General features: G+C 41.1%; 1 protein-coding gene across 4 annotated transcripts in view; it reads left to right on the forward strand.

Moving 5' to 3' along the window:
• The first annotated feature begins 1022 nt into the window (after positions 1–1022).
• Positions 1023–26018, forward strand: part of NCOA5 (nuclear receptor coactivator 5) — a 30120-nt gene continuing 5124 nt past the window's right edge. For 2 of the 4 annotated variants that reach the window (XM_060078259.1, XM_060078262.1), the window contains exons 1-6: positions 1023–1152; positions 8929–9057; positions 12662–12728; positions 21361–21690; positions 23015–23151; positions 24691–24817. In XM_060078259.1, the coding sequence (XP_059934242.1) occupies positions 8958–9057; positions 12662–12728; positions 21361–21690; positions 23015–23151; positions 24691–24817 (761 nt within the window). In that variant the 5' untranslated portion in view covers positions 1023–1152; positions 8929–8957. The remainder of the gene's footprint in view (positions 1153–8928; positions 9058–12661; positions 12729–21360; positions 21691–23014; positions 23152–24690; positions 24818–26018) is intronic. The other 2 variants (XM_060078260.1, XM_060078261.1) reach the window with 2 other exon arrangements.

A 26018-nucleotide genomic window follows, 5' to 3' on the forward strand; every position in this document is an offset into this window, starting at 1 on the left:
ATTATTCGCCTAATTCTATCTCTCCACTGCACAGTATCTCCAAGATAGCAGGGATGGGTCTGCCTTTGCTTATGATAGTGCCTAGCAAGTAGGTGTATAATAAATCACAGGGCCACCTAGTAGGTGTATAATAAACATTCAGTGAATAAATTAGTGAAGGAGGGAGCATATGCGTTGGTGTCAAAGAAATCTGATTTCCCATAGTGTTCAAATTTCACAGCCACCATTTTTATTTTGCACGAACTATTCACAAGGAGAAAAACTAGACCCCATGGGGTCTGGGGCATTTCCTAACTAATAAAAAAGCCTACCTGATTCACATAGCCATCGGTGTGATTAATAGAGTGTATTTACAATTGTGTGAGCAAATTCTATTCCCGGTGACAAATATGTTCTACAGATTAAATGAACAATACAACACTTTACATGCTTCACGGTCAACAACTACATTCTGGGAAATTTCTTTTTGACACTGAATGAATATTCCAGAAAGAAATAAATAATTCAAAAAGAATCTGTGACTACATCACCAGAATCCTTTTACCTCTTGTTAGTGAAACTAATAGGACACACAGCCTCTTTAAATGTGAATTTAAATAAAACATTTTCTCTACCTCTCTGCTCTCTTTGTTCCTTGTGATCCGCAGATTACGGGAATATATATACTAGTCTCCAATACACATATCTATAGGTGTTGAGTGTTATGCAAGACGAAATCAAGGTATTCTAGGATTTAAATGATCTATTTCCACAGTTAGAGAGGAAAGAAAGTACTCTGAACATCAGAAGAAAGGCGAAGCCCTTTAGGGGGAGGGGACCCGGCCTGGACCCATCCTCAGCCGGGGACGCCGTTACTAGGCAACCCCTCACGTTCTCAACCACCGCCCGAGCCACTTCCACGCCCTCATTGCTAAGGAGATCGACGCTCCAACTCAGCCCTGCCGCAAACCTGCGCGCTCTTGCGACATTGCCGCGCCTGCCGCTGCGTGCGCGCCCTCTGCCCCCACTCTCCGCCCCGGCCGCCATTGCCTCGTGCCCGCGCCGGTCGGTTGGTGGCGCCTTTGTCCTACGGCGGGCAGGTGGGCTGAGGCGGAGGCGGCAGCGGCGGGCCTAAGGCGAAGAAGCGGCCGGGAGCCCGCCCCGCTGGTAGCGGTGAGTGCCGGGAAGCGGTGGCCGTCCGCCGATGCGTGGGGCTGACGGGCAGGCGGTTGAGGGGGGCCGGGGCCGGATGGGGAGGCTGAGGCGCGAGGGCCCGCTCGACGCGCGGCCGCGGCCTCAGCTCCTCTCCGGGTGCGCGCGGGGCTGCGCATGCCCGGTGCGGGGCGCGGCCTTCTCTGGCTCCCGTCGGGCACAGGCCCGGCCAGTCGGGAGCGGCCGGAGGTGGGCTCCGGGCGGGCGGCGCCGCATTGCCGCCTCGAGTCTGTGCGCGACCCGCCGATAACAGTCCTCCGGGCTCCGCTGTAAGCTAGGGCTGCACACCCCGCGCCCCCTTCTCGAAACGTGAAGTCGCTCGCCTGCGGGTCCTCAGCGAGTCGGTGGCGCAGTCGGGATTCGAACCTGGGACGAGGTGGCCGGCCTCACCGGGCGTTCCGCTGGGCGCGCGGCGCCGGGCGGCGAACCGAATGCTCTGTCCCCCACCGCCGCCGCCCGCCTCGCGGCCCCTTGACAGCATCCTCGAGGCGTCTCGTTGTTATGTGACACCCTCCCCCCATACACCCGTTTTATAACGCGGACCCGGGCCCAGAAAACGGGGAAAGCAACCGGGCTCGCGGTTACCCTGGCAACTAGCGACCGAGCCAGCGTCCCAGCCGGCTGGCTCTCTTTCTCTGGACCCCGGGCACTTTCCGCACCCGGATGACCCGCCGGGGGCTTTTTTTAGAACGGCGTTTCCCCTGTTTCAGTCTCTCGCGTTGCACTTTTATGTCCGCGTACCCATTGTACTGCTGTTTATTTACCAGATGTTACTTTTTTCTTCTTTAAACTGACTCTTTTTTTTTCTCCTTTTTAAATATATTTGTTTAAGGTGGAAACGTAAATCACGAAGCGTATGATGGAAAGCCAGTTATTTTTCTAATGCTCATAAAGAAATAAATACTTATGTATTAAAATAAACAGTGCGTCCTGATTCCTCCTGAAATTATTCTGCGTTCCACGCTCTGGGAAACGCTGCGCTAGGAGTATGGGGTTAATTGTGGTCCTGCGTTTAGCTCTGTGCACAAAATTGTTCCCTGAGGCATAGCGGATTCCATGAAATGCCCCAGGGTCTTCGGGGATAATAATGTTGTAAGCTTCCTCGTTGTAAACTGTTCTCGTTATTGACTTAACGCGGGATAGTCTCAGAGAACTGCAGGGACTGCGCTCAAGGGCACCCGGTGTGCCTCCTCGGTTTTCTTGTAACATCGTGGTGTGGTAGCTACCGGGCAGTTCAAAAAAGATGTTTCTTCAAACGTCGATGGATTTGGCTTTTGACAACTCTAGGTTTAATGTTTTCTGTATGAGTCAGTCTGGATGTGAAAACTAACTTTGGTGTTGACTTTTCCAAAACAGTAAAGCCCAAGCTTTGCGCTGTGAATATTGGAAATCAATTGGCTATATGTCGACATCAGTTTCTTCCTTCATTCTGATTTCTTTGCCTTTCTTTTAGCTCATCTGTCACTCTCCAGATATTCTTTGAAACCTCTGACAGTCTTTTAACCTAAATCATAGAAACAGTGATTTTCCTTGTAGGCTGTGCTGGAGAAGGCCCAGTGGAAGGAATTTTTCTAGGCTCAGGTTGTTCAATGGCACATGCCTCTGAACACCACACTTTGAAGGAGGCATTGGTGAATTAACTTATTCATTAGTTAACCGTCTGTTCCTATTTGCAGTCTGTTCATAAGCTCTGTTTTTGTGTGTGAGAGAGTAGATTGACTTTAACTCACTGAGAGAAAAGTCAGCATAGGCCATCCAAGGGTTTTTTTCCCTCAAAGGCTGTGTGAAAAATCCATATTCCTTGGGATTACTTTGTATGAACACAGTGTAGAATTTACGGAAGGCAAAGGTAATTTTCTTCACATTTCTAAGCAACAGTCCTGTGTGGAGAAGAAATGAGAATTTTATTTTACTCCAGTCAGTTTCAGAACTCAGCAAATGGAGCCTCATCTACCAGTGCTCAAAGGCTAAGAATAAACATTTTTTGGAAAAGCTTTAGAAGTCTGATGAGAAAGAGCACCTAATGGTTTGAAACTTCCTTTTAAATAACCATTGCAAGCATTCATTCTCTATGGCCTGCAGATGGCAGTGCCTTTGTACAGCTTATTATTTTTGTGCAAATTGTTGGAGTTCAGTTGTGCTTTTAAGAATGGAAAACCTTTGGAGGAAGTATATTTAATATTTTATTCTGTTCTGTTTACAGTGTTTCTTTGTTTTTGACTCTCCACACTAGGAATGAAACATCTATTCCTACTCACTATTACTCTTGGTGGTAATGATAACATACAACCAGCAGTGCTTATGGTCACAAAGCAGGCTTACAAATACCAACTCATTTTCTCCTGCCAATCCTCTTGTGAGATAGGTAGACCAGTCTTATTGTTATATCTTTTTTGCATATGAGGAAACAGTGGCTCAGAGGGGTTATATTTCTTGCCCAAATAACATATTAGTAGAACATATTCAAGAAATTATTGAAGGTAAAAGATTTTGTGGTCAAGCAAAATTGGGAAATGTTGAGGTAAAGCATTGTTCTTACTCCAAAACGTCTCAGAGGCTTTAATATACTAAACATGTGCAATGTAGATGTCCAAGAGAGGAAGGTATTGTGATGCCTTTCTCTTGCTCTCCTCCCATGAACATCCTGTGGTAGTAGTGTTTCCCCAAACTGACCCCTCTTTCTTCTATTCTCGGTTTGCTCTCTGTACCTTGCCATTAACTAATGATTACCATATGTCTTTAAGACAAATACTTTTAAAGCTCTCTCAGCCTTTTTGTGCCAAAAGATTTGTCCTGTGAACAGCGTACACATTGTCCAGACTATTCAGTTACTTGAAGTAAACTATCAAGAAGTTAAAAGAGCAGTGACCAACAGAAAATTACCCTCTGTGTAATTCTCATTAATGAGAGGCATTAAGGAAAGGATCAGGGTAAGGCCACTGGCTGAAGCAGCAGCACATTAGGGGAATATGAACTGTACTGACAGCTAAATATATACTACCAGCATGCCTGCTGCTTTTTAAATGGTGGTTTTATTACCACCAGATACGAGTATTTATAGGGATGGTCATTTTCATTCTTTATCCTGTCACTAAAAAATAAAAGATAATAGGTCAACTGGACCAATTACTTTTATGTTAAGAAAATAATTCCCCTCAAAGAATCAGAACTTTTCCAGACCATAAGACTTTTTTCCCTTTATTTCATGTTCAAAACAACATTATTGTTGACCTATGCAAAGACCAACAACTTTAGGCAAAGAGCAGGGGAACTTAAGTTGCATTAGTGAACAGTTATAAAGCAGAGTGTCTTATAACTTTAGTTCTAAAAAATATCTTGAGTGGTCCCCTGGTTTGGATCTGGAATGATTGAATTACTGAAGGTTAGGTTGATTCTGCAGCTAGTGGGCAAGCTTTGAAGAACTTTGAATTATAAGTACTTTGGCTTTAAGTTGCATACTTAATCATGCAGTTGGAGATTGAGATAGTAATAACAAGTATTTAGGGTCAGAGATGATACAAGAAATTTATTTTTAATCTCTATTCAGAAATTACTTTTGATATCCAAAAGAAAAAACTAGGAAAAACATGACTTTCACTCACTTTTACAACTTAGAGTTATAAATGTATAATTGAACTTCTTTGCAGCCTTTGGTAAACTTACATTAGGACAGCATCAGAGTCACTAGAACAGCTTTTTGGATATACAGATTCTTGGATGCAGCTCCCCACCCCAACTCCTAACTGACCGATCTTTGGAAGAGGAAGCTAGAGAATCTGCCTTTCAGAAGCCACCCGTGCGGTTTTTATTTTATGTACGTTAAAGTTTTGAGAACCCCCAATTTAGGACTTTAGAAAATGAGCTTTCACTGGAAATGGAAGGTTGAAGCAGGTTCTAGTACTAATCTATTTGTATAAGATTACTGATTGACAGCTCTGGTTTATGGTTGAGTTTCCGTTAATGCATTTGTTTTAAGAGAGACATTAATTTTAACTATAAAATGTTTTTTGGCTTCATAGTTTGAACTAGAGGTAAGAAGAATAGTTATAATGTCTGGAGTTTTCAGTATTTTAATCCCTTCCATTCACATCAGTCAGATGCTTTCACCTTAATGAGAAGAAAGCAGACCTACCAAGATTGCATGGTCTGCTTAATAACTTTAGATTTGCTTCACTTTGCTTGTAATAGTGTGAATGTGAAATTATATGTATGTGTCCATTTTTCTCTTTGTTGCAATTAGATATGAAAGCAAAATGCCTCAGAAGTTCTAGCCCCTGCCAGCAAAACTATACTGCCAGCTCTAGTTTGCAGAATTTAGGGAGAACTTTAATGGGTAGTTTGACCTTTTTTAGCCAAAGAAGTGGATAACATGCTATTAAAAAGTGGCAAGCTTGGTGGTTAATATTTTTCCTGCCAGTTTATAACTACAGAATTGGAAAAAGAAGCTTAAATTTTCAGGATACTTTTTAAATGATCAGATGAAATTGAAGGGAAGTGATGGGCTGCACACTCCTTGTGGGGGGAGGGGGCACTGACCTTATAATTGGATATTATAATTATCACCTTTAGCACTGTGGAAACTTGGGTTGATCCCATTTCCTTTGGAGGTTGCTATGTGATTATACTTTCTATACTGTTTTCAGGGATTGTATTTTTACAGATTTTAGCCATTGTGACATGTTCTTTGTAATATGTTTATGAGCTATTTCCCCTTGAACACAGGAGTTTAGAGGGGTTTCTAAATGGAGAACCTAATTATATGTTATGCATAAACTACAGGGATAAATAGATAATAGAGTAGTTCCCAAATACCTGCCAAGAATCACCTGAGAAACTTGTTAAAATGCAGATTCCTAGGCTTCATCCTCAGATTCTAAAAGGTTGAGAAAGGGGTCTAGGAATCTGATTTTTAAACATCTTCTCAGGTGGCGCTGATGTATCTTCATTAAAGAAATGTGATGTGGAGAATGAAAAGAATATATATGTAAACGGAGGGAGAGGGTGAGGAGTTGTTTAATGGGTATAAGAGAGTTAGTTTTGCAACGTGAAAAAGTTCTGGAGACCTGTTGCACAACTGTGTGAATATGCGTAACACTACTGAACCATACACTTAAAAATGGTTAAGATGATAAATGTATATGATGTGTTTTTTATCACAATTAGATTTTTTTTACAATATTAGAAAAAAACGAGGAAGAGCGGTTTGTTTGTTTCTTCCTAATCAGTGGATTGTTGCTATTAAATACTGATTCCTCTGGCCATCAGTTCATTTTATATCCCTTTATTGAAGGTAAAATCATAACGTTTTAAATATTTTTCTCCCACATGGTCCCTTCAGTGTCAAACCAATGATCCTTGAAGGACATTATTATAATGGGCAGTATTTTGAATGTCTGAGGTTTAAATACATTCTTTTTTTGAATATACATACAGTAAACCTTCATTAATTCGGCTTCACTGAAACTCTGTAGTTTATGGTAGTTCAGTTCATAGCCTCCTAATGGGCCCTCTTGCCACCAATTTCTTCCTTTGCCATGGCAGAGTTTTTTGTTATCTAGTCTACTCTGGCTTGCATCTGTAATTCCTCTCTTTTCCTGCTCCTATCCTCCCTTCCCCTACATTAAACTCCTACGGTATTTCTAACTTATGTCCTTCACACCACTCCTTTCCCTTTGCATGTGCTGTAGTGACTTCTCTCTCTCTGGTAAACTTCTGCTCATTCTTCAGGACTCAGTTTAAATGTTACTTTTAGGCCTTCCCACCTCCTCCACCTCTCCCTTGCCCCCTGTTCCTCCCAGTCTTCTCTCTGCCCTGCCACACACATACACATAGTTAGGCCTTCATTATCTCTGCCACAATCCCACTTTAAATTATATTGTGATTACCTATATACATGTGCTTCTCTCCTTTATAAGCAGTGAACTCCTTTAAGGCAGAGACTGTAGCCTTGTTGTTTCCATATGTCTTAAGACCTAGTATAGAGTGTGACACGTGGTATGTATAGAAGCATTTGATGTACTGTACTTTTTAAGTTCATTAATTTAGTTCTCTAAGGATCTCTACTTGTACAGTTTACTGAAATTTTACCTGTTTTAAATACACCTGTATTTTGAATTTTTTGTAGGTACAACTTTTTTAGTAGTTTAGATTAGCTCAACCTTTGTCAATCTAAATTAGTGAGCTTTTTCTCTTAGCTGATAATCCTGAATCAATATAACTAATACAGGTAGAATATCCACTTTATCAGGTTCAGAGAAATTAAGTGACTTGACTAAATCCACCCCCACCCCACCCCCAAAGTAGGACTAGAACTCAGATTTGCTGATCCCAGCCAAGTGTTCTTTTCTCAAAAGAAGTCAGAAGGGCTGAAAATTAAATGTTGACAGAGAATTTTTGTCTGAGGGGTTAAAGTGAATAGAATGTCAGTAGCAAAAGCCAGAAACATTGTGGTTTGAGGTGATAGAAATCGAAGTTGTAATTGAATAAGCAGGTCCTATCCTATTGAGTGTCTTACACATGGCAGTGACCAGCATAGACTGTGCCTTTTCCAGATTCCATCAGCATTTGATAGGGAGTCCTCGCCAGTATTCAGAATGGGAATCAGGTCTTTCTGCTCCCTGTTGGAGTCAGCATAACATGTTTAAGTACTTTAGTGTTAGACACACCTGGTTTTGAGTTCTAGTTCTGCCTTTTGATGGTCTTGTGACCTCAGCTAGGTCACTTAATTTCTCTAAACTTCAAATTTCCTCATTCACAAAATAGAGATCATAATAGTACTTAACTCCAAGAGTTGTAGAAAGGATTGCATGAGATAATGCACATAATGTTCTTATGCAGGCTCTTTCCCCCATTCCTGTTCCCTGGCATAATATTCTAATACCATTAAAGACATAATAATTATTTTAATTAGAAATTGAAGGAGATAATCAAATATGAGGGAATGTGTAGTTTTCAAAGTGAGCTTAAAGGATTGATTTAGAAATAGCAAGCAGGGCATTCTCTATCCCTGACTCTTTACAGTATAACTCATTATAATATCCCTGATGTTACAATATATCATCAAAGTCATCTTCATAAATATAGTTTCAATGAGAAGTCCTGTCCTTTCCCTTCCCAATTTTAGAAGTTACTGTGTGATATCCACTGTCTCATCAGTATGGTTTTCCAAGTAGCATCATCTTTGTCATCATGTATCTCCAGTTTAATAATTCCTGATTGTTGGTTGGTTTTCAACTAGACGTTTTGGCAAGCTTTATTTCATTTGTAATCACTTATTGAAGTTGTAGTGAATTCCCTGGCGGTCCAGTGGTTAGGACTCTGTGCTTCAACTGCAGGGGGCCTAGGTTCGACCCCTAGTCAGGGAACTAAGATCCTGCAAGCCCTGCGGCACAGCCAAAAAAAGAATAAGAGAAAAGAAATTGTATAGGCTTCTGGGTTATTTCAACCAGTCGTGGTACTGTCAAATGTTGTGGTTCAAAATGCACTTGTTTAGAGTAGTTCTCACTGTTTTCCATTGTGATCGGACTTGAAGTATAAAAATTGGTTTTAAGGTGAAAAGAATTATTTTACAGTGATACAATTAAAGAATAGAGCATGGGGCTTCCCTGTTGGCTCAGTGGTTAAGAATCCGCCTGCCAGTGCAGGGGACACGGGTTTGAGCCCTGGGCCGGGAAGATCCCACATGCAGCGGAGCAACTAAGCCCGTATGCCACAACTACTGAGCCTGTTGTTCTCTAGAGCCCGTGTGCCACAACTGCTGAGCCCACATGCCACAACTACCGAAGCCTGCGCACCTAGAGCCCGTGCTCCGCAACAAGAGAAGCCACTGCAATGAGAAGCCCGCGCACCGCAACAATGCAGCCAAAAGTAAATAAATTTTTTTAAAAAATAGAGCCAAAGCAGCTTCTGATACTATGAATGAAACATGCATTTTTATTTATAACGTATCTAAGAACCATTGTGTGAACCCTGTCTGGCATATTAGTCTAAAATAAAATTGTAGATTAGGCATTGTGTCTTCCTTTGGGAGTTCTTTACCCCATTCTTTTGTGATTTAAAATAGCTCTGCCACTTCCTGTATAACATTGTGTTTTCCAGATTTTTTTCCCCATTTTTTCCTTTTATGTAAATCCCTCAATTGATGCTGTTTTTCTTGTCTAAAAATTCTTACCTGAGTAGTACTTTTAACTGTTTTCACCCCTTGGAAATTATAGATATTCAGGTGAAAGTTAAGCACCCTGTGGTGATGGTGATTTTGAATGGCATTCACATTGCTAATAAATTGACAAAGTATAGAACTACCAACCAAACTGAGGTGGAAGAGACACTAAGAGACTGAGTTGGCCCGGATAAAATAAAGCAGGAGGGAAAAGAAGCACCATTTCTTCCCTTTTCTATGCAGAGGAGGCATTCCACCTCTCCTTGGAGGCTCTTAAGTTACCACTGCCCTCTTGTTAATTATATCCTCTCCAATTTTGTTTCCCACCTAATGTCCAGAAAGATTCCCAAATTGTCTTTCCATCTGTTTTCCCTTCTCCTTTACATTAATATTTCTGTTTCCTTGGTGTAGATTATGTATCTCAGTAAGGATTAAGAAATAAAATAATCTAATTCAACCAATTAATACAAAAGCCTCCTTTACCAGTCCCAGTATTTTCATTTTCAGAGAGAAACTTGTTCAAATGAACCTCCAACTGATGAGTTTTCAAATTGTGTGACAGAAAATTGGGATGGGGCAAGGTTTTTTTTTCTGATTCTTTTAAGTCTTTGCTGTACCATGATAAGCTCCCTGAAGTTATTTCCACTTTTGGTAGCTTCTGTAGTTTTCCTGTATTTCTGAACTCCTAGGTTTTCCAAAAGTTCTGTGTGCGCATATGTTAGGATTTTTTCTGTATGGGAATTGGTGGTGACGATAGTTTTTCATAACTCTCACTGAAAACCCCTCCACCTCTACCCTAACCTGAGCAGTGAGTTCTCTTAGATGGCAATGAGACTATCAAAATTTTCCAGGTCTCATTTTCTCCATATCTTACTCAAGGTGGAGGTTTAAGGAACTCTTAAATAGGAATGAATAAACAAACACTTGATATACCACACTAAAAGTTTGCTAACTCCTAAAATTAAGAAAATAGTCTAAGAATTCTCTTTTTTGCAAAAGAAACATAAGCCACACCATCGAAATATAATTCCTTTGTACTACTCCATGAAAACAGATACTAGGAGGCAAATTACAATCAGAATCGTTTAAAGATATAATCTTGAATTTTTAAATCTTTCAAATGATTGCAAAAAAATTTCACCAACTTCAAAGGAAAATATTTACCTCCTTCATTCTAACTGGAACCAGTTTTGCTCCAGAGGTGTATGGTACACGACTACTTTGGTCTCCCCAGTCCTATATATAATGGCCCTCACAGAATTGGATATAATTATACAATGTAGTAGTCCTTTTCATATGATGAGGGCAAAATTATATAGTATTTATAGACACCAGTTCGAGTGGTACCATAAGTTCCATACTGTCACCTAAACATTTGCCAGGTCAAGTCAATGTTTAGATGAGTTTTCTTCATTCACAAGGCCATTTAATAATACATGTAATCCTGCTGGGAAATATGGTACCTATTTATTTATTTTTAAAAAGCTATTTATTTGGTTGCTCCGGGTCTTAGTTGTGGCAAATGGGCTCCTTAGTTGCGGCAGGCAGGCTCCTTAGTTGCTGCTTGTGGGCTCCTTAGTTGTGGCATGCATGTGGGATCTAGTTCCCTGACTAGAGATTGAACCCAGGCCTCTTGCTTCGGGAGTGTGGAGTCTTATCCACTGTGCCACTAGGGAAGTCCCCATGGTACCTGTTTAAAAGAATCTGCACACCACCAACACCACTCCCCATGTATTCCAGAGATACTTTGAAAACTACTTAAATAAAGACATTACATTTGTCTCTGAATCATAGTCACCATATATTAGAAAGCAGTACAAAGTAAGTGAGCAGACTAGGTCAGTAGGCCCTTCTAAACCTGAACTGATACTCTTCACAATTATATATAAAAGGAACTAGATACTCTCTGTAAGACCTGTCATTATACAACATGTAATTCAGGCCTTAGTGAACTTTAAGGGTCGTAACTTGTGACATGCAGTACCAAACCCGTGGTCAGGTATTACTGGCCAAGTCCTTTAGAGAACATATTTTGTTACCTTCAGTTTGGTAAAAAGCCATTCTCCTAAAGATAATGGACTTTGACTTAAAATGGAATTGAAGATCATTCTCACTTGAACAGGAACTCAAAAGTTGACAACATAGCAGGGTAAAGGCTATACAAGACCTCTTAAGTTTTGTTATTACTGTGGTCTTGCACAAGATAAGATTCTGGTTAGAATTTTTCAAACACATAATTACTATTTTAAAGCACTCTATGTGAGTGCTTAATACCATTTAATGTCATTAGATACACTGTTAACTGCTTAATATGGAACAAGGGGAATAAAATTACACTGCAGCAGAAAGCAGTTTTATTTCTCCATTTACTAAAGTATGAAATCTTTAATGTACTTATTTATCTTTAAGGCATATAAAAATTGTCAAGTGTTACCTTTGGGCATGGATTGGTACTTTAGATACTTCATCAGTTTTTACTTACATAATGGTGTTTTTATTATTCAGTTTTTGCAGAGCAGGTTTGTTTTGTTTTTAGCAGGGAGGCTTTAACTGCACAAATTGGCTTTCTGTAAGTTTGTATGTTTCCACTGCTCTTTATCTGGTTGTGTATGCTAGGCTTCTGTAACAAAAACTTACGATGAGTGTTTTATTACCTAACCTTACTATACCAAATGCCAGTTTTTATTCTTAGGTACTTACCTATGAGGGTTATAGATGTCAACATGTCATATACTTTGTTTAGAAAATAATAAATTTCTTTCCTACATCTCATCCTGGAAGATTCTATCCAGTGGAATGCAACACAAGGCAAACTAAAAGGAGGCCCTGCTTCATGGAATATTCGAAGTTTTAAGACAGTGGATTCCAGCCATTACTTCTTTATAGCATAAAATGGAACTATTTGCCTTTGCTCTTTCCTTTCTTTTTTTTAAATTCTCTTTCTTCCTTTCTCCTCCCTCAAAAAAGAATCTTACAGCTGGTTCTCCAAGAGTTTAGAAGACAACCTTTTCCCCTTTCAGAGGGGGCAGTTGTTAGGTTTAGGCTTGGCATCGTGTTAAAGCATTGACACAATCAGTTTTACACAAATTATGTGTTAGCTAGAAAACTGAGGGACATTCCCTACGAAGCCATGACAATGTACTGCCGTAACTTAATAAAAATTGCCCAAGTGACTGTGCGTCTGCTGAATGGATTTTCTTACACCATCTGGTTGTCATTGTAGTTTTTTTGTTGTTGCTTTCATTTGAAATGTGCTGATGATCTTGTTTTTATTCCGTAGCATTGAACAGATGGGTTGATTATTCTTTTCAGATATTAATAAGGCAGCGGAAAGAAGAAATATGAATACGGCTCCATCAAGACCCAGCCCCACACGAAGGTAAAGTACCCTGAAGCAGTGAGTTACCTTGGGAGAGTTGGGCTCTGGGGAGTTAAGCCCAACTTCGTACATCAAGGGTCTTTTCTTCCCCCCAACAAATCAGAAACGCTCAAGCAAACAATAAGAACATGAACCTTGTGTGAAGGGCCTTGCTGCTTTTTTAAAACTTACATCAGGAGATGCAGAGGAAGCTTTGTGTTTTCCGTGACAAACCCAGCAAGTTCAGCTTGCAACATAAGTTGCAGGCGATTGGAAGAGGATAAACCTCTGTCTGTCCCCAGCTCCCGTGTCAATGGGAGCCTCCACAGCAGGAGGAGTGCCCGAGGGTCGTTGGTGTGTGCTGCGCTGCACTGCAGTAGGCAGCAGAGATTCAACTCTTCATTCCAAATGGCTGCTGGTCCAGACGTTAACCCAGGTTTACAGAAAGTGCTGCTTGAGAGATTGCTACTGTGCCTGTGCTGCAGATCCCCTGTGTGCTCGCATGCTTGGGTTACCTATCGATGGGGAAATAAAAAGGGCAAAAACACCCCACCTCTCAGAAGTCTCCCTTTTTCTTAGCTTTCCTGGAAATAAAAGGCATTTCCCCAGATGTTCTTCCACTATTTACAAAAGAGATGGTCCTGTTGTGTATCCTCAAGATGTGCATTAAATTGGTCCCTTCTCTTAAAGAAGAGCCTTATTAACGTTACCATTTATACCAAAGATGAGAATATTGTATTCAAACTGTCTGGCTCCGTAAACAGCACACAAGTGGATGTAGTGTGTGCGGTTTTGTGTGGAATGCAGACATGTATATCTCATATCTGGTGTCTCTTCATGGCCCAAGTGGATATTCAGTATGGGTTTTGCCTTTTCCCCTAAGTGAAACGCCAGTTTTCTGCAGTAAACTATGTACCTAAACTATATACCACAGTAAACTACATTCATATGATAAACTGAACACTGCTGAGTACAATGAATCCTAGTCTGTACTGGTAGCTCCACAGGTCACTTAGGGATATACCCAACTAGCTGGGCATTTACACATAACATACAGTTGTCCTGCTTTGGAACAAAAACACCTGTAGTTTGTTACCTACTTACAGGAAGGAATGGCCGCTGTGTGTTTGGTGTATATGCCCCCACTTCGATGTGAGGATATTTTCTAAGCTACCAGGATTAAATTACACGTGTCTGTTCTGCAGAGTTCAAGCAGACCCTAGAGGCAAAGTAATGCTGCTGATTTCAGTTAGATTCTTTGAGCACTCTGCCTGCACAGAGGAGTTGAGTCTGACACCACAACTATAGCTACACCACAGCTGTTAGGTGGATACCCTGGTCATCCATTGGTTTCACTGCAGAAATGAGCATATACATTGGTATTCTGTTTGTTCTCTCTAACACCATAACGAACACCTGCAGCTTGCAGGTAAATACTGTATTGATTCATTTTGTGTGTATGTGTGAGTATGCTAAAGAATATAAACGAATCCTGTAGAACTTCAGCAAATCCATATAATGTCTGCTTCCGTTGTGCTGCATCTAACCATGCTGCAGATGTTGGGCAGTCCCTTCTGTGTTGCTCCTTCTTGACCCAATAAGCATGGAACACAGGTGGCTAAGAGTTTGCATCCATTGGTCAGAAATATGGGGCTCCACTGGAAGTTGTGGTTGCTAAATGACTTGAAAGGAGATATGGTGTATATCTAATTTCTAAGGAGCTCTAATGTGTGTGTTTCTGAAGTAGGTAGCTTATCAGGAGTGTGGAATTGGTCACTGTAAAACACTCCACTAGTAAAATCCTCCTCCTCTCTGTTGTCCCCATGATGCTTATGATCTCTAGGTAACGTTGGTGTGTTTCCGCAGGCAAAAAAGGGGGGGTGCACATCGCAGAGTACGGAGTAGTTCCCATTTGTGCTATGGATTGAAAAGAATATTTTATGTCATTCCATTAACAATATACCTAACCAGATGCTTTTAACATTTCCAGTTGATTGTAGGTATTCAACCTACATTGGCAATGTAGGGGAAATAACCAACTCACCAGGTTGGAATCCAATATAGCCATTTCCAGGGCAATTTATATTTTAAATTGCATTAAATTTAAAAGATGAATTTCATCCCAACCTAAAATGCCACTCCATAATTTCATCTGTAGTAGAAGAAATATTTTTATGCTTTTTTTCCTTCTTTTAATACTCCCCCCAAGGAAAAACATACAAACAACATTGGAGGGGGCCTTTTAAAATGTCCTCCTTACCAGATTTACAAATATAAATACACGTTACTTCTATATACCTTTTAATATATCATCTTCCTCAGAAATAAATTCTAAAATGAGGTTGTTTGGGATGTGGATAGGGCTGTGGCTTCCCGCTTTATTTACAGTCAATAGAAGGGACAGCTAGGCTAATTCAAATTCCGTTAAGAATCAGTCTTCCTTGGTGATAGTCCCTAACTGGATTCCTCAACGTGTTGCTTACCATGATTAAGTTTCATATAGTCATGCTTAGTAAGGTTCGGGGAAGAGGGATGTTCCCATTTAGTAAAATCTTTTCTGGGCCCCATCTAAAAATCTAAGCAGAGTCCCAGGTTTTTTTACATTTAATAAAAATAAAAATTTTCAAACCTTAAAGCCTGATAAATTGAACATTGTATCCAGAATAGAACACTAACATTTTGATCATTGCCCTGATCACGTATTATCTCTTAAGATACACCAATAGGGTAGAAATAAAATACAGTAAGTAGGCAAAGTGTGTGGTTAGTCTGGAAGGGGCTAATCATTTCTCTGAGGGTGAATACTGGATAGCACTGTCTTTTTGGGTGCATGCTTCCAGTCAGGACCTTGAGATAATTCCAAGCGAACCAGTATGTTGACAACAATCCAACTGCCTTCATTTGGCAACCCTAATCATTTTATGTGCCCCCAGGCATAGGGAGTGCATTATTCACAGGAAAAAAACCCACTACCTATAGCAAACATTTCCCTTAAGTTGTAACTCTGTGTCTTCAGTGTTGCTACTTTTAATAAGAGACTTGTTTTTAAGCATGTTGGCAGGACCTTTGTAACATCTTGTTTTGCTGGACTTTAACCTTGAGTGTCAAAACACCTCAGTATCTTTGGGGATTTTCACAGGATTATCACCTCTTCAAATGTCTCTGTAAGCCACGGTTCTGCTGGCTTTGCTCTCCGTTCAGTAATATGCCTCCCTCATGACTCCAGCTGTCAGAATGTGGTTCTGACAATATTGGCCCAGCCAAGCACAGAATTCTGCATCAGGGATCCCTGCTCTGGATCAGATTGCAGCCTGAATTCTCATCATTTAATCCTTGGACCACTTCATTGGACTCCATTGTATGCATTGAGTACATTGCATAGTTACCATGCAGCTTGTCTAGCATTGGTGCTAGGCATCAGCCCTTACCTTCCTCAGAGACTGGACCACGATTCTAGTCGTACCTCAGTTCTCAGTTTTCATCTTCAGCTCAACACTTCGGCAGTCCAGGTCTGGAATATATCCTTATGCAGACGTGGCCTCCAAGTGATACTCTGCATTTCCTACACCTTCCTGCATGACCTGAAAAAAAGCAAATCGAATTAACTTGTCTACATCAAGAACGCTGCAGAGAATTTCCCTATGTATTCGTGAAGGATGTTAGGCCTGGTGCCTCTTTGGTGAAAATTAGCAAGGATTGGTTCATCAAAAATAGCCTAGTCATCATCAACTATATTTCAGTGCTTTAAAAAAGAAAAGAAATAAACTCACCGTAGACAAGTTTCTTATGAAGCCCGAGGTGACTTCTGTGTATCCACAGTGTTAATCCCTTTGATAACTGCTTGCTCCTTGGGTATGAGACAGCCGTAGCTCCAGGTGGGCTTCGCAATGAAAGACGGCAGCTGTGATTACCTCTGCACTAACGCCTAAAGACGAGCTGTCAGTTCTCAGCAAGTGCCACCTCTCTACCAACACAAGAGTCATATTTGTGTTTGAGAAAGTCATCAGTGTGCTTCCTAGGGAGAAGCATGGGCACTTACAAAGTTTGGATTTGTAATGTGTGATCTCTCATGGCACCCCATTGTCCTACCTGCACCTAATGGCAAAATTCTGTACAAGTCTGTTGTCTCTGTTTCTAGCAGCATGGAGCGCATGGTGGGGGATCAACATCACACAGCAGCCGGCCATTTAGAGAATGGTATTTGTGGACAGTATCTGTGACAGAACAGAAGTATGAAGAGCTGATGAAGGAATTTTTTTCAGGAGCAAAAAAAAAAAAAAAAAAAGCTGGCCTCCCAAGGAAAATATTACTGTGAACAGAAAGAAAAAAAGGAAATACTGACAAAGAATAGGACAGAGGCCTTCCTCCCTAACCTTCTGTACAGCCAAGGCCAAAGAACACCATCCTGGGCTCGAGGTCTCAGTCTCTAGACCAAGAGAAGCTCAAAGTCCATCAGTTGTCCAAGATAATCATCTTATCAGTAAGCTGTCAAATGCCTGATGCTCTGCATACCCCTATCATCCCCAGGAAGAGAAGCACTTCTACCAGAAGCACCTCACAGCCATGGTTTTCCCCTTCACCCATCCCTCCTTACCTCTCAGATGTTTCCAAATGGTGTGACTTTATTTCTCTCAAGGCAAAGAGTATTTGGCCTTTTCCCCCCTCCTGCTGAATAGCTGAGGAATTTGCAACCAAATTTTAGTGGTTTTTATCATTTGCCTTCAGTTTGTGGACTCTGGTTCTGAAATTTCTTTAACTACTATTCAGTTTCTTTTTAGCCTCTAGTGACCTAGTAGTACCTGAGGGTACAATGCATTGGTCTCCAGTTAAACACCTCTGGTACCGTGGGATGATATAGTGAACTGTATTCTCCAGAAACTTACTTCTAACCCACTTGTTATCTGAGGTCAAGCATCTCATTCAGCAGGCTTCATCCTCGCGGCACTCTGAATCCTGCACACTGTACCACCTTTTTGTTACCCGGTTCTTGCTTTGAGAAAGATGTTGGGGCCAGAAGCAGGAGCCCTTTTGTTCTGGGGAGTTCTTTGTTTGGGTTCTAAAGTGACCTTAAAAGGTTTTTTGTTTTTGTCTCCAGAAGAGCAGCAGTCTGCCATACTGCTCATCTTTTGGAGAAAGGAAAAAAGCTTTGCCTTTTCATTTTAGAGAATTGCTATCTTCTCTGTCCCTGCTTCTACTGCTCCTTTGGTTCTTCCCCATGTGAATATCGTCTCTTCTACATTTTTACCCAGAAGGTAATTGAGGGGAAATTTGTAGTTTTGTTGCACACAGACTTTAGATTCATTGAGGGGAGGAGAGTGCTTGTCTTCTCAGACTAGAAGCACGAACCCAGATTTTGGGAATCTAGGGTGTTATGGTCAACCTCCAGGGATAAACTCTTGACAGGTGAGTAAGGTATTTCAGTGGATTCAAAAGAATGAGCACCAAATATGGCATTTATAATTATCCTAAGTCTGTGAAAAACATACTCGGACATGGTGTTCTTATCCCTGTCCCCACCCCTGTTTTCACGAGCCCACGGCTTTATATGTGGTCTGTGGTCTGTCAGGTTCATGATCCCTTTCAGCCTTGATTGCCAGAGAACACTTGAAATCTGATTCCACCTTTAATAACTGTTTCTAACTGCTCCCCAAGGCAGGTTTATCTGCTGATCATTAATCCAGAAATACTTTACAGTTGTCCCTTCCCATTAGATCCTGGGGATTTGCCCATATTATACACTAGATCAGATGTTACACGTGTTAGGCGGATTTATGTGACATAATAAAAGTTGAAGTAAGAATCTTGGTTAGTCTGCACTTTATTTTAATAGGAAAAATGTTTAGCTGTCCTCATTTAAATTCTCTAGTCTCCCATATGTTTGCTCCCACAAATCAGGAGTACTTGTGAGCCTTAAAACATATGACAAGGACTTTTCACAGAAGCAGAATTGGCATTTAAATTGTTTTTGCTGTGACCATGTGGATGAAGTGAAATTGAGGTTTTCTTCCAAGCTGAGGGCATCATGATGAATGCCCATATGTGTAGTCATGGTAGATGACAAAACTATAAAGAAAACATGATGCCTGCTCTTGAGAGGCTTACATTTTAGTTGAACAATTCAATTCATTAAACATTTACTGAACTCTTTTCTGTGTCCTATGGATACAAAGCGTTCGGAAGAGCTTACTGTTTGGTAGGGAAGCAATGTAAACAAATAACTACAGAACAGTATGATAAGTGCAGCAGTAGAAATATGTGTGCAGAGCAAGACTCATTTAACATATTCATGGAGCGTCTGCTACATGCCAGACAATATAAACCTATGAGGTGGCTTTATCATGGAGAATGAAACTGACAGTCCTTGTCCTCATGGACTGAGTCTAGTAGGGCAAACAGACATTAAACAAGTAAATTGACAGTGACGTCAAATAAACAAGTAAATTGATATGTGACGTCAAATTTTGATAAATGAGTGAAAACAAAGTGCTATGAGAGGAAGTGGCCAGGATTTAGGGACAGAAGATAAACTTTTAAACTAACAGAATCAGGGAGTAAGGGATACTTAAGCCTGAGACCTGGAAAATGAGTATGGATTCGTTCCTGCTACTCAAGTAGAAGCATCAGGAAAAACCTTGACTAGTTATAGCTGAAAGGTCAGTATGGTTAAGAAAGTGGTGAACTAGGGAGAAGGTGAGACTAGGTTGGAGAAGACAGGAGCCAAGGCCAGGGAGAATCTTACTAGCCTCAGTAGAGATTTTAGACTGAATTCGAAATACTGTGGGAAACCAGTGAAGGGTTTTATGTATGTAAAAGATCACTTTAGAGTAATCTGGAGAAAGATTGGGAAACAGGCAAGAGGAGAAGTGAGGAGACTACTTTAGAAGGCTCTTGCTGTGGTTTTGGGGAGAGATGGTTTGGGGTTGGCCTTCAGTGGTACCTTATAGAGGTAAAGAAACGGGCAGAATGGATATCAATTTCAGAGAAAGTTAACAGAATTTGGAAATGTGATTGGAAGAGTGGATGCGACTTTAAGGAAAGGATGACATCCAGTTTCCTGGCTTGAGCAACTGAGTAGGTAGATGAGATGGAAAAGAATGGAGGAGGAGCATATTTGTTGGAAAAGATCAAGAGTTCAGGGCAGGTTTTACGGAGGAGGTAATCCTTAAAGTGGGTCACACAAGAAGACGTTGTAAAAAGGTAAACCAGGTCAAGATGAGTAATAGAAATAGTGCTCGAAGAGTTTAGCAGGAAAGATCAGCGGTTACTAGAGATTAGAGATTTCTTGGAATACATGGGACATGAACTTGCCTTTGAGGATTGGGTGATACCTGAATTAGTGCAGGAAGAGCATTCCATGTTGAAAAGCCGTATGAACAGAAATACTGAGATGCATAGTGTGAGTTAAGTCATAAGAACAGCTTAAGTAGAACTAAGGAGGTTGGATCAGGAAATGGGGGAGAAATAATAAGTGCAAAGGGGCCAGATCTGTTAGGGAAGGGTGCCCAGAAACGTGATAGCCAAGCTGCAGTTGGTAACAGGTGGAAATTCAGATGATTAATCTGGTATTTGCTGAATGAATTGAAATCTGGAAGATTGGGTTTTGATTTTGTTTTTTGGAAACTCTTGGTGGTGCCAGCATAGAAATAAGAGTTTGGATTGAACTTGGGAGTCCAATGAGAATGAACAAGAAAAACAAACAGGATTCAAGTGACTTAATGGGGATAGAGAAGAAAAATCAGTTAACTTTCAAGGAACTTAAACCATGGTAAATGGGAAAATGATTTTAGGCAGAAATGAAAAAGTCAGTCTGGGCCTGATTGGGTTGAATAAGAAGTTGAGGATGAGTTCCCAGTTGGGTGGAATGTCTCATGAGGAATATTGAAGCAGATGAGGCCAAACATACCTGTGACTTCAAACACTTTTTTTTTCTTGTTGTTTTTTTCTTAAACAAAAAAACACCATGGCAAAAAGGAACCAGGTTCTACATAAACCTGAGACTGAGAGAGACCACTTCTCAATAAGTATGTTAAGAAGGTACCTGACTGTATGTCTCATATTGTACTTCTTTCTTTTTTCCCCTTAATTTGATTAATCCTGCTAGATGTTTTAAGTGACGTTTTCTGTACTTTCAGGATAACGCCTTTGATCACCGTTACTTTGTATGAGATGGTGCCATTTGCTCATTTTTTCTTCCTGAGTCTTGCCCCTTATTATCACACACACACACACACACACACACACGCAACGTTCCACCCCTTTTAAAGTCTCTTTCGAACAAGTCTGATGGGAGGAAATAGGTTCTGGGGGAGGACACTTTCACTTTGAAAACCTGTTGAGATAGAGATGATAGTTTGACATGTATACAGAATACTGGATTACCCCCTGAAGCCTGATAAACACTGATCCCAGTCAGAACCTTTGACTCTGGATCATACATTCTTCCCTCAATATCCTAATCTTTTGAGATTCTAGAACCTACCAGTCTTTATTTGCTGACCAGATGGTAACTATCCTTAAAATTTTAATCATGTTCTCACTGACTGCCGTATTTTAGAGAAAAATGCTTGGCGGGTGGGGGCTTCCTCCAATAAAGAGCTGAAAGGTTGGCTCCTTCAATTTCTTTGTCTTAGCATCTTCTTGCTACCTCCCACAGGGATCCATATGGCTTTGGAGACAGCCGAGATACAAGACGCGATCGATCCCCCATTCGAGGAAGTCCAAGAAGAGAGCCCAGGGATGGCAGAAATGGCCGGGATGCTCGAGATAGCAGAGACATGCGAGACCCCCGAGATTTGCGGGACCACAGAGAGAGCAGAGACATTCGGGATCACAGAGACAGCAGAAGTATGCGTGATGCTCGGGACATGAGGGATCCTAGAGACTTTCGTGACCTAAGAGACTCTAGGGATTTTCGAGATCACCGGGACCCCATGTACGACAACAGATACAGAGATATGAGAGACTCCCGAGATCCCATGTACAGGTACCTGTACAGCTGTTCTGCTTGGTTTTTTTGTAATAGTCTTTTTTATGTGTGTTCTGCTGAGCTAATGGAAAGCTCTGTATAGCAGTGACTTTATCAGCCCTATATTTCCAATGTCTATCAAATGGTAGATGTGCTGCTTAATAAATATTTGGTGAATGTGTGAATGACGATGAACTATGCTTAGTGAATGAATCTGGGTCTCTCCCTGTGGCCTCTGAAAGGCAACATCATGCAAATGGAAAAAAAGATGGAGTACAAATTGTTTTGGCCATGCAAAACCGCAGGGAAGATGCACAAATGGCCAATAAATACGTGAAAAGATGCTTGACATACTTAGTTATCAGAGAAATGCAAATTAAAGCCACGATGAGATACCACTTCATACCTACTAGGATGGCTATAATAATTTATTTTTTAAAAAAGTGTTGGCAAGGTGTGGAGAAACTGGAATCCTCATACATTGCTGGTGGGAATGTAAAGTAGTATGGCCACTGTGAAAAAGTTTGGCGGTTCCTCAAAAAGTTAAATATAGTAGAATTAATGATCCATCAGTTCCACTCCTGAATATATATCCAAAAGAATTGAAAAGAGGAACTCACACAGCTGAATGTGAATGTACATAGCAACACTATTCACAGTAGCCAGAAGGTAGACACAATTCAAATGTCCATCAGTAGACGGATAAAAAAATGTGATATATCCATAAAACAATATTATTCAGCCATAAAAAGAAAGGTAATTCTGACACCTGCTACAACCTTGATGGTCCTTGAAAACATTATGCTACGTGAAATAAGCCAGACAGACACAAAAGACAAATACATGTTTTCACTTATATGAAGTATTTAGAAAAGGCAAATTCATAGAGACAAAGTAACAGCAAAGGGGTTTGAGTTTCTGTTCGGGGTGATGAAAAATTATTTATGTGGATTTTTTTTATTTTTTTGTTTTGGTTTTTAACCACAGTTTTTCAAAAGCACAGGGAAGAAGGCTTGGGGTGGGGGCATGGAATGGTTCCTCAAAACTAATATCAATAATTACTACCAGTTATTTTGTATTTACTTTAGGCCAGGGAGCTTACTTTATGCTGAGAGCTTTCTGTACATCCTCCCAGTCATTTTGGAAGGTAGGTTAACTCAGTCCCAGCCACAGAGCTGATAAGCAGTGAGTCCCAGATACTAATTTCGTTTGTCTGGTCTCAAAGTCCTGTACCTTACTGTGCTTTACTTCCTCACAGACAGCTGGGTCTTGAAGAATTCTCTGTATTTGATTTTTGCAGGATAAGACTTTTAACTTTGCGCACATTTCTTTAACTTTTCAGGAGAGAAGGCTCTTACGACCGATACCTGCGAATGGATGACTATTGCAGGAGGAAGGATGACTCTTACTTTGATCGTTACAGAGATAGCTTTGATGGACGAGGCCCTCCAGGCCCAGAAAGTCAGTCTCGTGCAAAAGGTAAAGTAGCAGAAACAGCACTTAGCACTGGTAGGACACTTTACAAAAGAAAGAGGAAGCTAATAACCAACTGGAAAGGGGCTAATGACTTGGCTAAGCAATTCACAAAAAGAAGAAATACAAATATCCTATTCATGTGTAGAGAACATTCAGCTTGAAAATCATTTTTAAAATGCGAAGTAGTACCATCATCTGGTTTAGTCATCTAACAAGAAGAAATAAATACGAAATTCCAGCAGTAAGAAAAAAAAATGAACAAAAGATGGGAGCAGAAGAGATGGTTTGCTTTTTTTTTGCTCATTGACCAAGTAACTAAAACTGTTCCCATTACCTGTGTAGTACGTGGGGTCTTTTGTTTTATTTATAATTTTTACCTAACAGCATCTACTTTCTAGGTAAAGACAAACTTTTTTTTTTTTATAAAAGCCTTGATTTTCTCAATATATTCAATAGATCTAAAGATTTCTAGATTGTTTTACACCTGGTCAAGTTAAGACTTGACCAGGTCTTTTTTTCTTTCTTTTTTTCTTTCTCTCTCTCTCTCTCTCTCTCTCTCTCTCTCTCACTCGCTCGCTCGCTCTCGCTCGCTCTCGCTCTCGCTCTCTTGCTGCGTTGGGTCTTCGTTGCTGCTCTCGGGCTTTCTCTAGTTGCAGCGAGCAGGGGTCACTCTTCATTGCGGTGCGTGGGCTTCTCACTGCCGTGGCTTCTCTTGTTGCAGACCACGGGCTCCAGGCCCACGGACCTCAGCAGTTGTGGCATGTGGGCTAGTAGTTGTGGCTCGTGGGCTCTAGAGCACAGACTCAGTAGCTTTGGCTCACGGGCTTAGCTGATCCGCGGCATGTGGGATCCTCCTGAACCAGGGCCCGAACCCGCATCTCCTGCATTGGTAGGCGGACTCGTAACCACTGTGCCACCAGGGAAGCCCAAGAACCTCATTTTTAATTTGTTACAAAGCTTACACTTTACTGCCTGATATTGTTTGTTTGTTTGGGGGGGTGTTGTGTTTGTTTGTTTACTGCTTGATTTTTTTAAAACAAATTACAATTACCTGTCAATAGGGGACTTAAATAGTTGTCCCAAAAATGAAAATTAGAATAATAATGAAATACCATCTTTTACCTATCAAGTTGGAAGGAGGATTTTTTGGTTTGGTTTTTGTTTTGTTTTGTTTTTTTGATGACAGTACTCAATGTTGACTAAGATGTGGAGAAATAGCACTAGGTGCTGCACCCCTGTGAAAGGATAAATTAGTAACAGCGTTTCTAGAGGGCATTTTGGCAGCATGTATGAGATTAAAACAACCATGCCATTTAATCCAATCATTCCATTTCAATGAATTTATAATAAAAACAATATTAATAATAAGGGTTATTTTTAGGAGGTAGTCTGGAGGATTAATTCAGAGAAGTGTGTGTGTGTGTGTGTGTGTGTGTTATGACCTTTGCCTACAAGTAGTTCAGGATTGAAAATAAGGCCTGTGACTTATTTTTATAGAAAGGCATGGTCCATGTTTCAGTTTTCTCTGGTGTCATCCTGCAGAGCGTTTGAAACGTGAGGAACGGCGTAGAGAAGAGCTTTATCGTCAGTATTTTGAGGAAATCCAGAGACGCTTTGATGCTGAGAGGCCTGTTGATTGTTCTGTGATTGTGGTCAACAAGCAGACTAAGTAAGAACCCTTTGGATATTTTTCCTGAGTGAGGAGAAGGATCAGAAGAGAAATTCAGGTTCATTGGCAGCTGTACCCACTTAACTTGGGCTGTGTACTCTGGCATTGTTATACTGTGTTAACCAGGGTTCTTTCACTTGTAGGTGACAGAAGACCCATTGCAGACTGGCTTAGGCCCAAAGGGAAATTTTTAGTTTGCTTGACTGGGAAGTTCAGGCATGGCCACATACAGGGTCACACTGTCATAAAGACTTGGTCTTTCTATTGCCTTCACTCTCAGACAAGCTTTCTACTCAAAAAGGCAGAACAGCACTGGCTCTAGACATGTATCTTCTTAGCTCAGCAAACCAGTGGAAAGAGGGCTGCTCTTTCCCATTGCTTCCACCTGAAGTCCTCGGATTGTTTCTCATTGGATTGCCCAGGCTTACATTCCCATCCCTGAACTATCACTCTGACCAGCAGTGCTGGGATGCCCTGATTGGCCAGGGCTAGGTCATGTGCCCACCCCTAGAGCTAAAAGTGGGATTAGCCCTGTGGAACCATGTGGACTGAGTGGGAAAGAGGTGCCTTCCCAAGGAAAATCAAAGAGGGGAATATATGCTGGTCGGGCAAAGCAATAAACATCCCCTTTGTGAGACAACACCGAATCCCCGGTACTTTGGAAGGCATACGTCTCTGCATTTGTCAGCCAAGAGCCAGGCATTCTTTGTGAAGTGCCGTGGCCTTGCAGAGCTGTTAGGTGACCGTGCTAGCCAAGCGAGCGCTCATAGCAGTAGTTTACTCTACCTCTGTTTCACATTCTTCCCTTGAAGAAGCAGAGCAGAGGTGTAGGAGGGAGTACATAGCAGCTTGCAAGTTTGAGAGGAGCTATGTTCCCTTTCCCCAAGTGGTTAGTAAATAACTTCATGTATTTTCTAGCAGTTGGGGGTTAAAGAGCTAATTTCAAGGCAGAGACTAGGGAGATAGGTGTTGAGACACCAAGCAGCAGGCAGCATTCACAGGCTCTGGGCTGCCTTGTTTAGAAACAGATGCTGCTTTAACTTGCAGATGGCTTTTTTTTTTGCCCCCCCCGCTTTTGACTCATGATAATGTCATTTTCTGAGCACCTACTCCGTACTACTACATGCTATGCACTTACATCTTTTTAGTCTTCACAGTAATCCTGTTTCATGTGTATTCACTCATCAAATTTTTTCTGCGT

This window comes from Mesoplodon densirostris, chromosome 16, assembly GCF_025265405.1.
Source record: "Mesoplodon densirostris isolate mMesDen1 chromosome 16, mMesDen1 primary haplotype, whole genome shotgun sequence".
Lineage (NCBI taxonomy): Eukaryota > Metazoa > Chordata > Mammalia > Artiodactyla > Ziphiidae > Mesoplodon > Mesoplodon densirostris.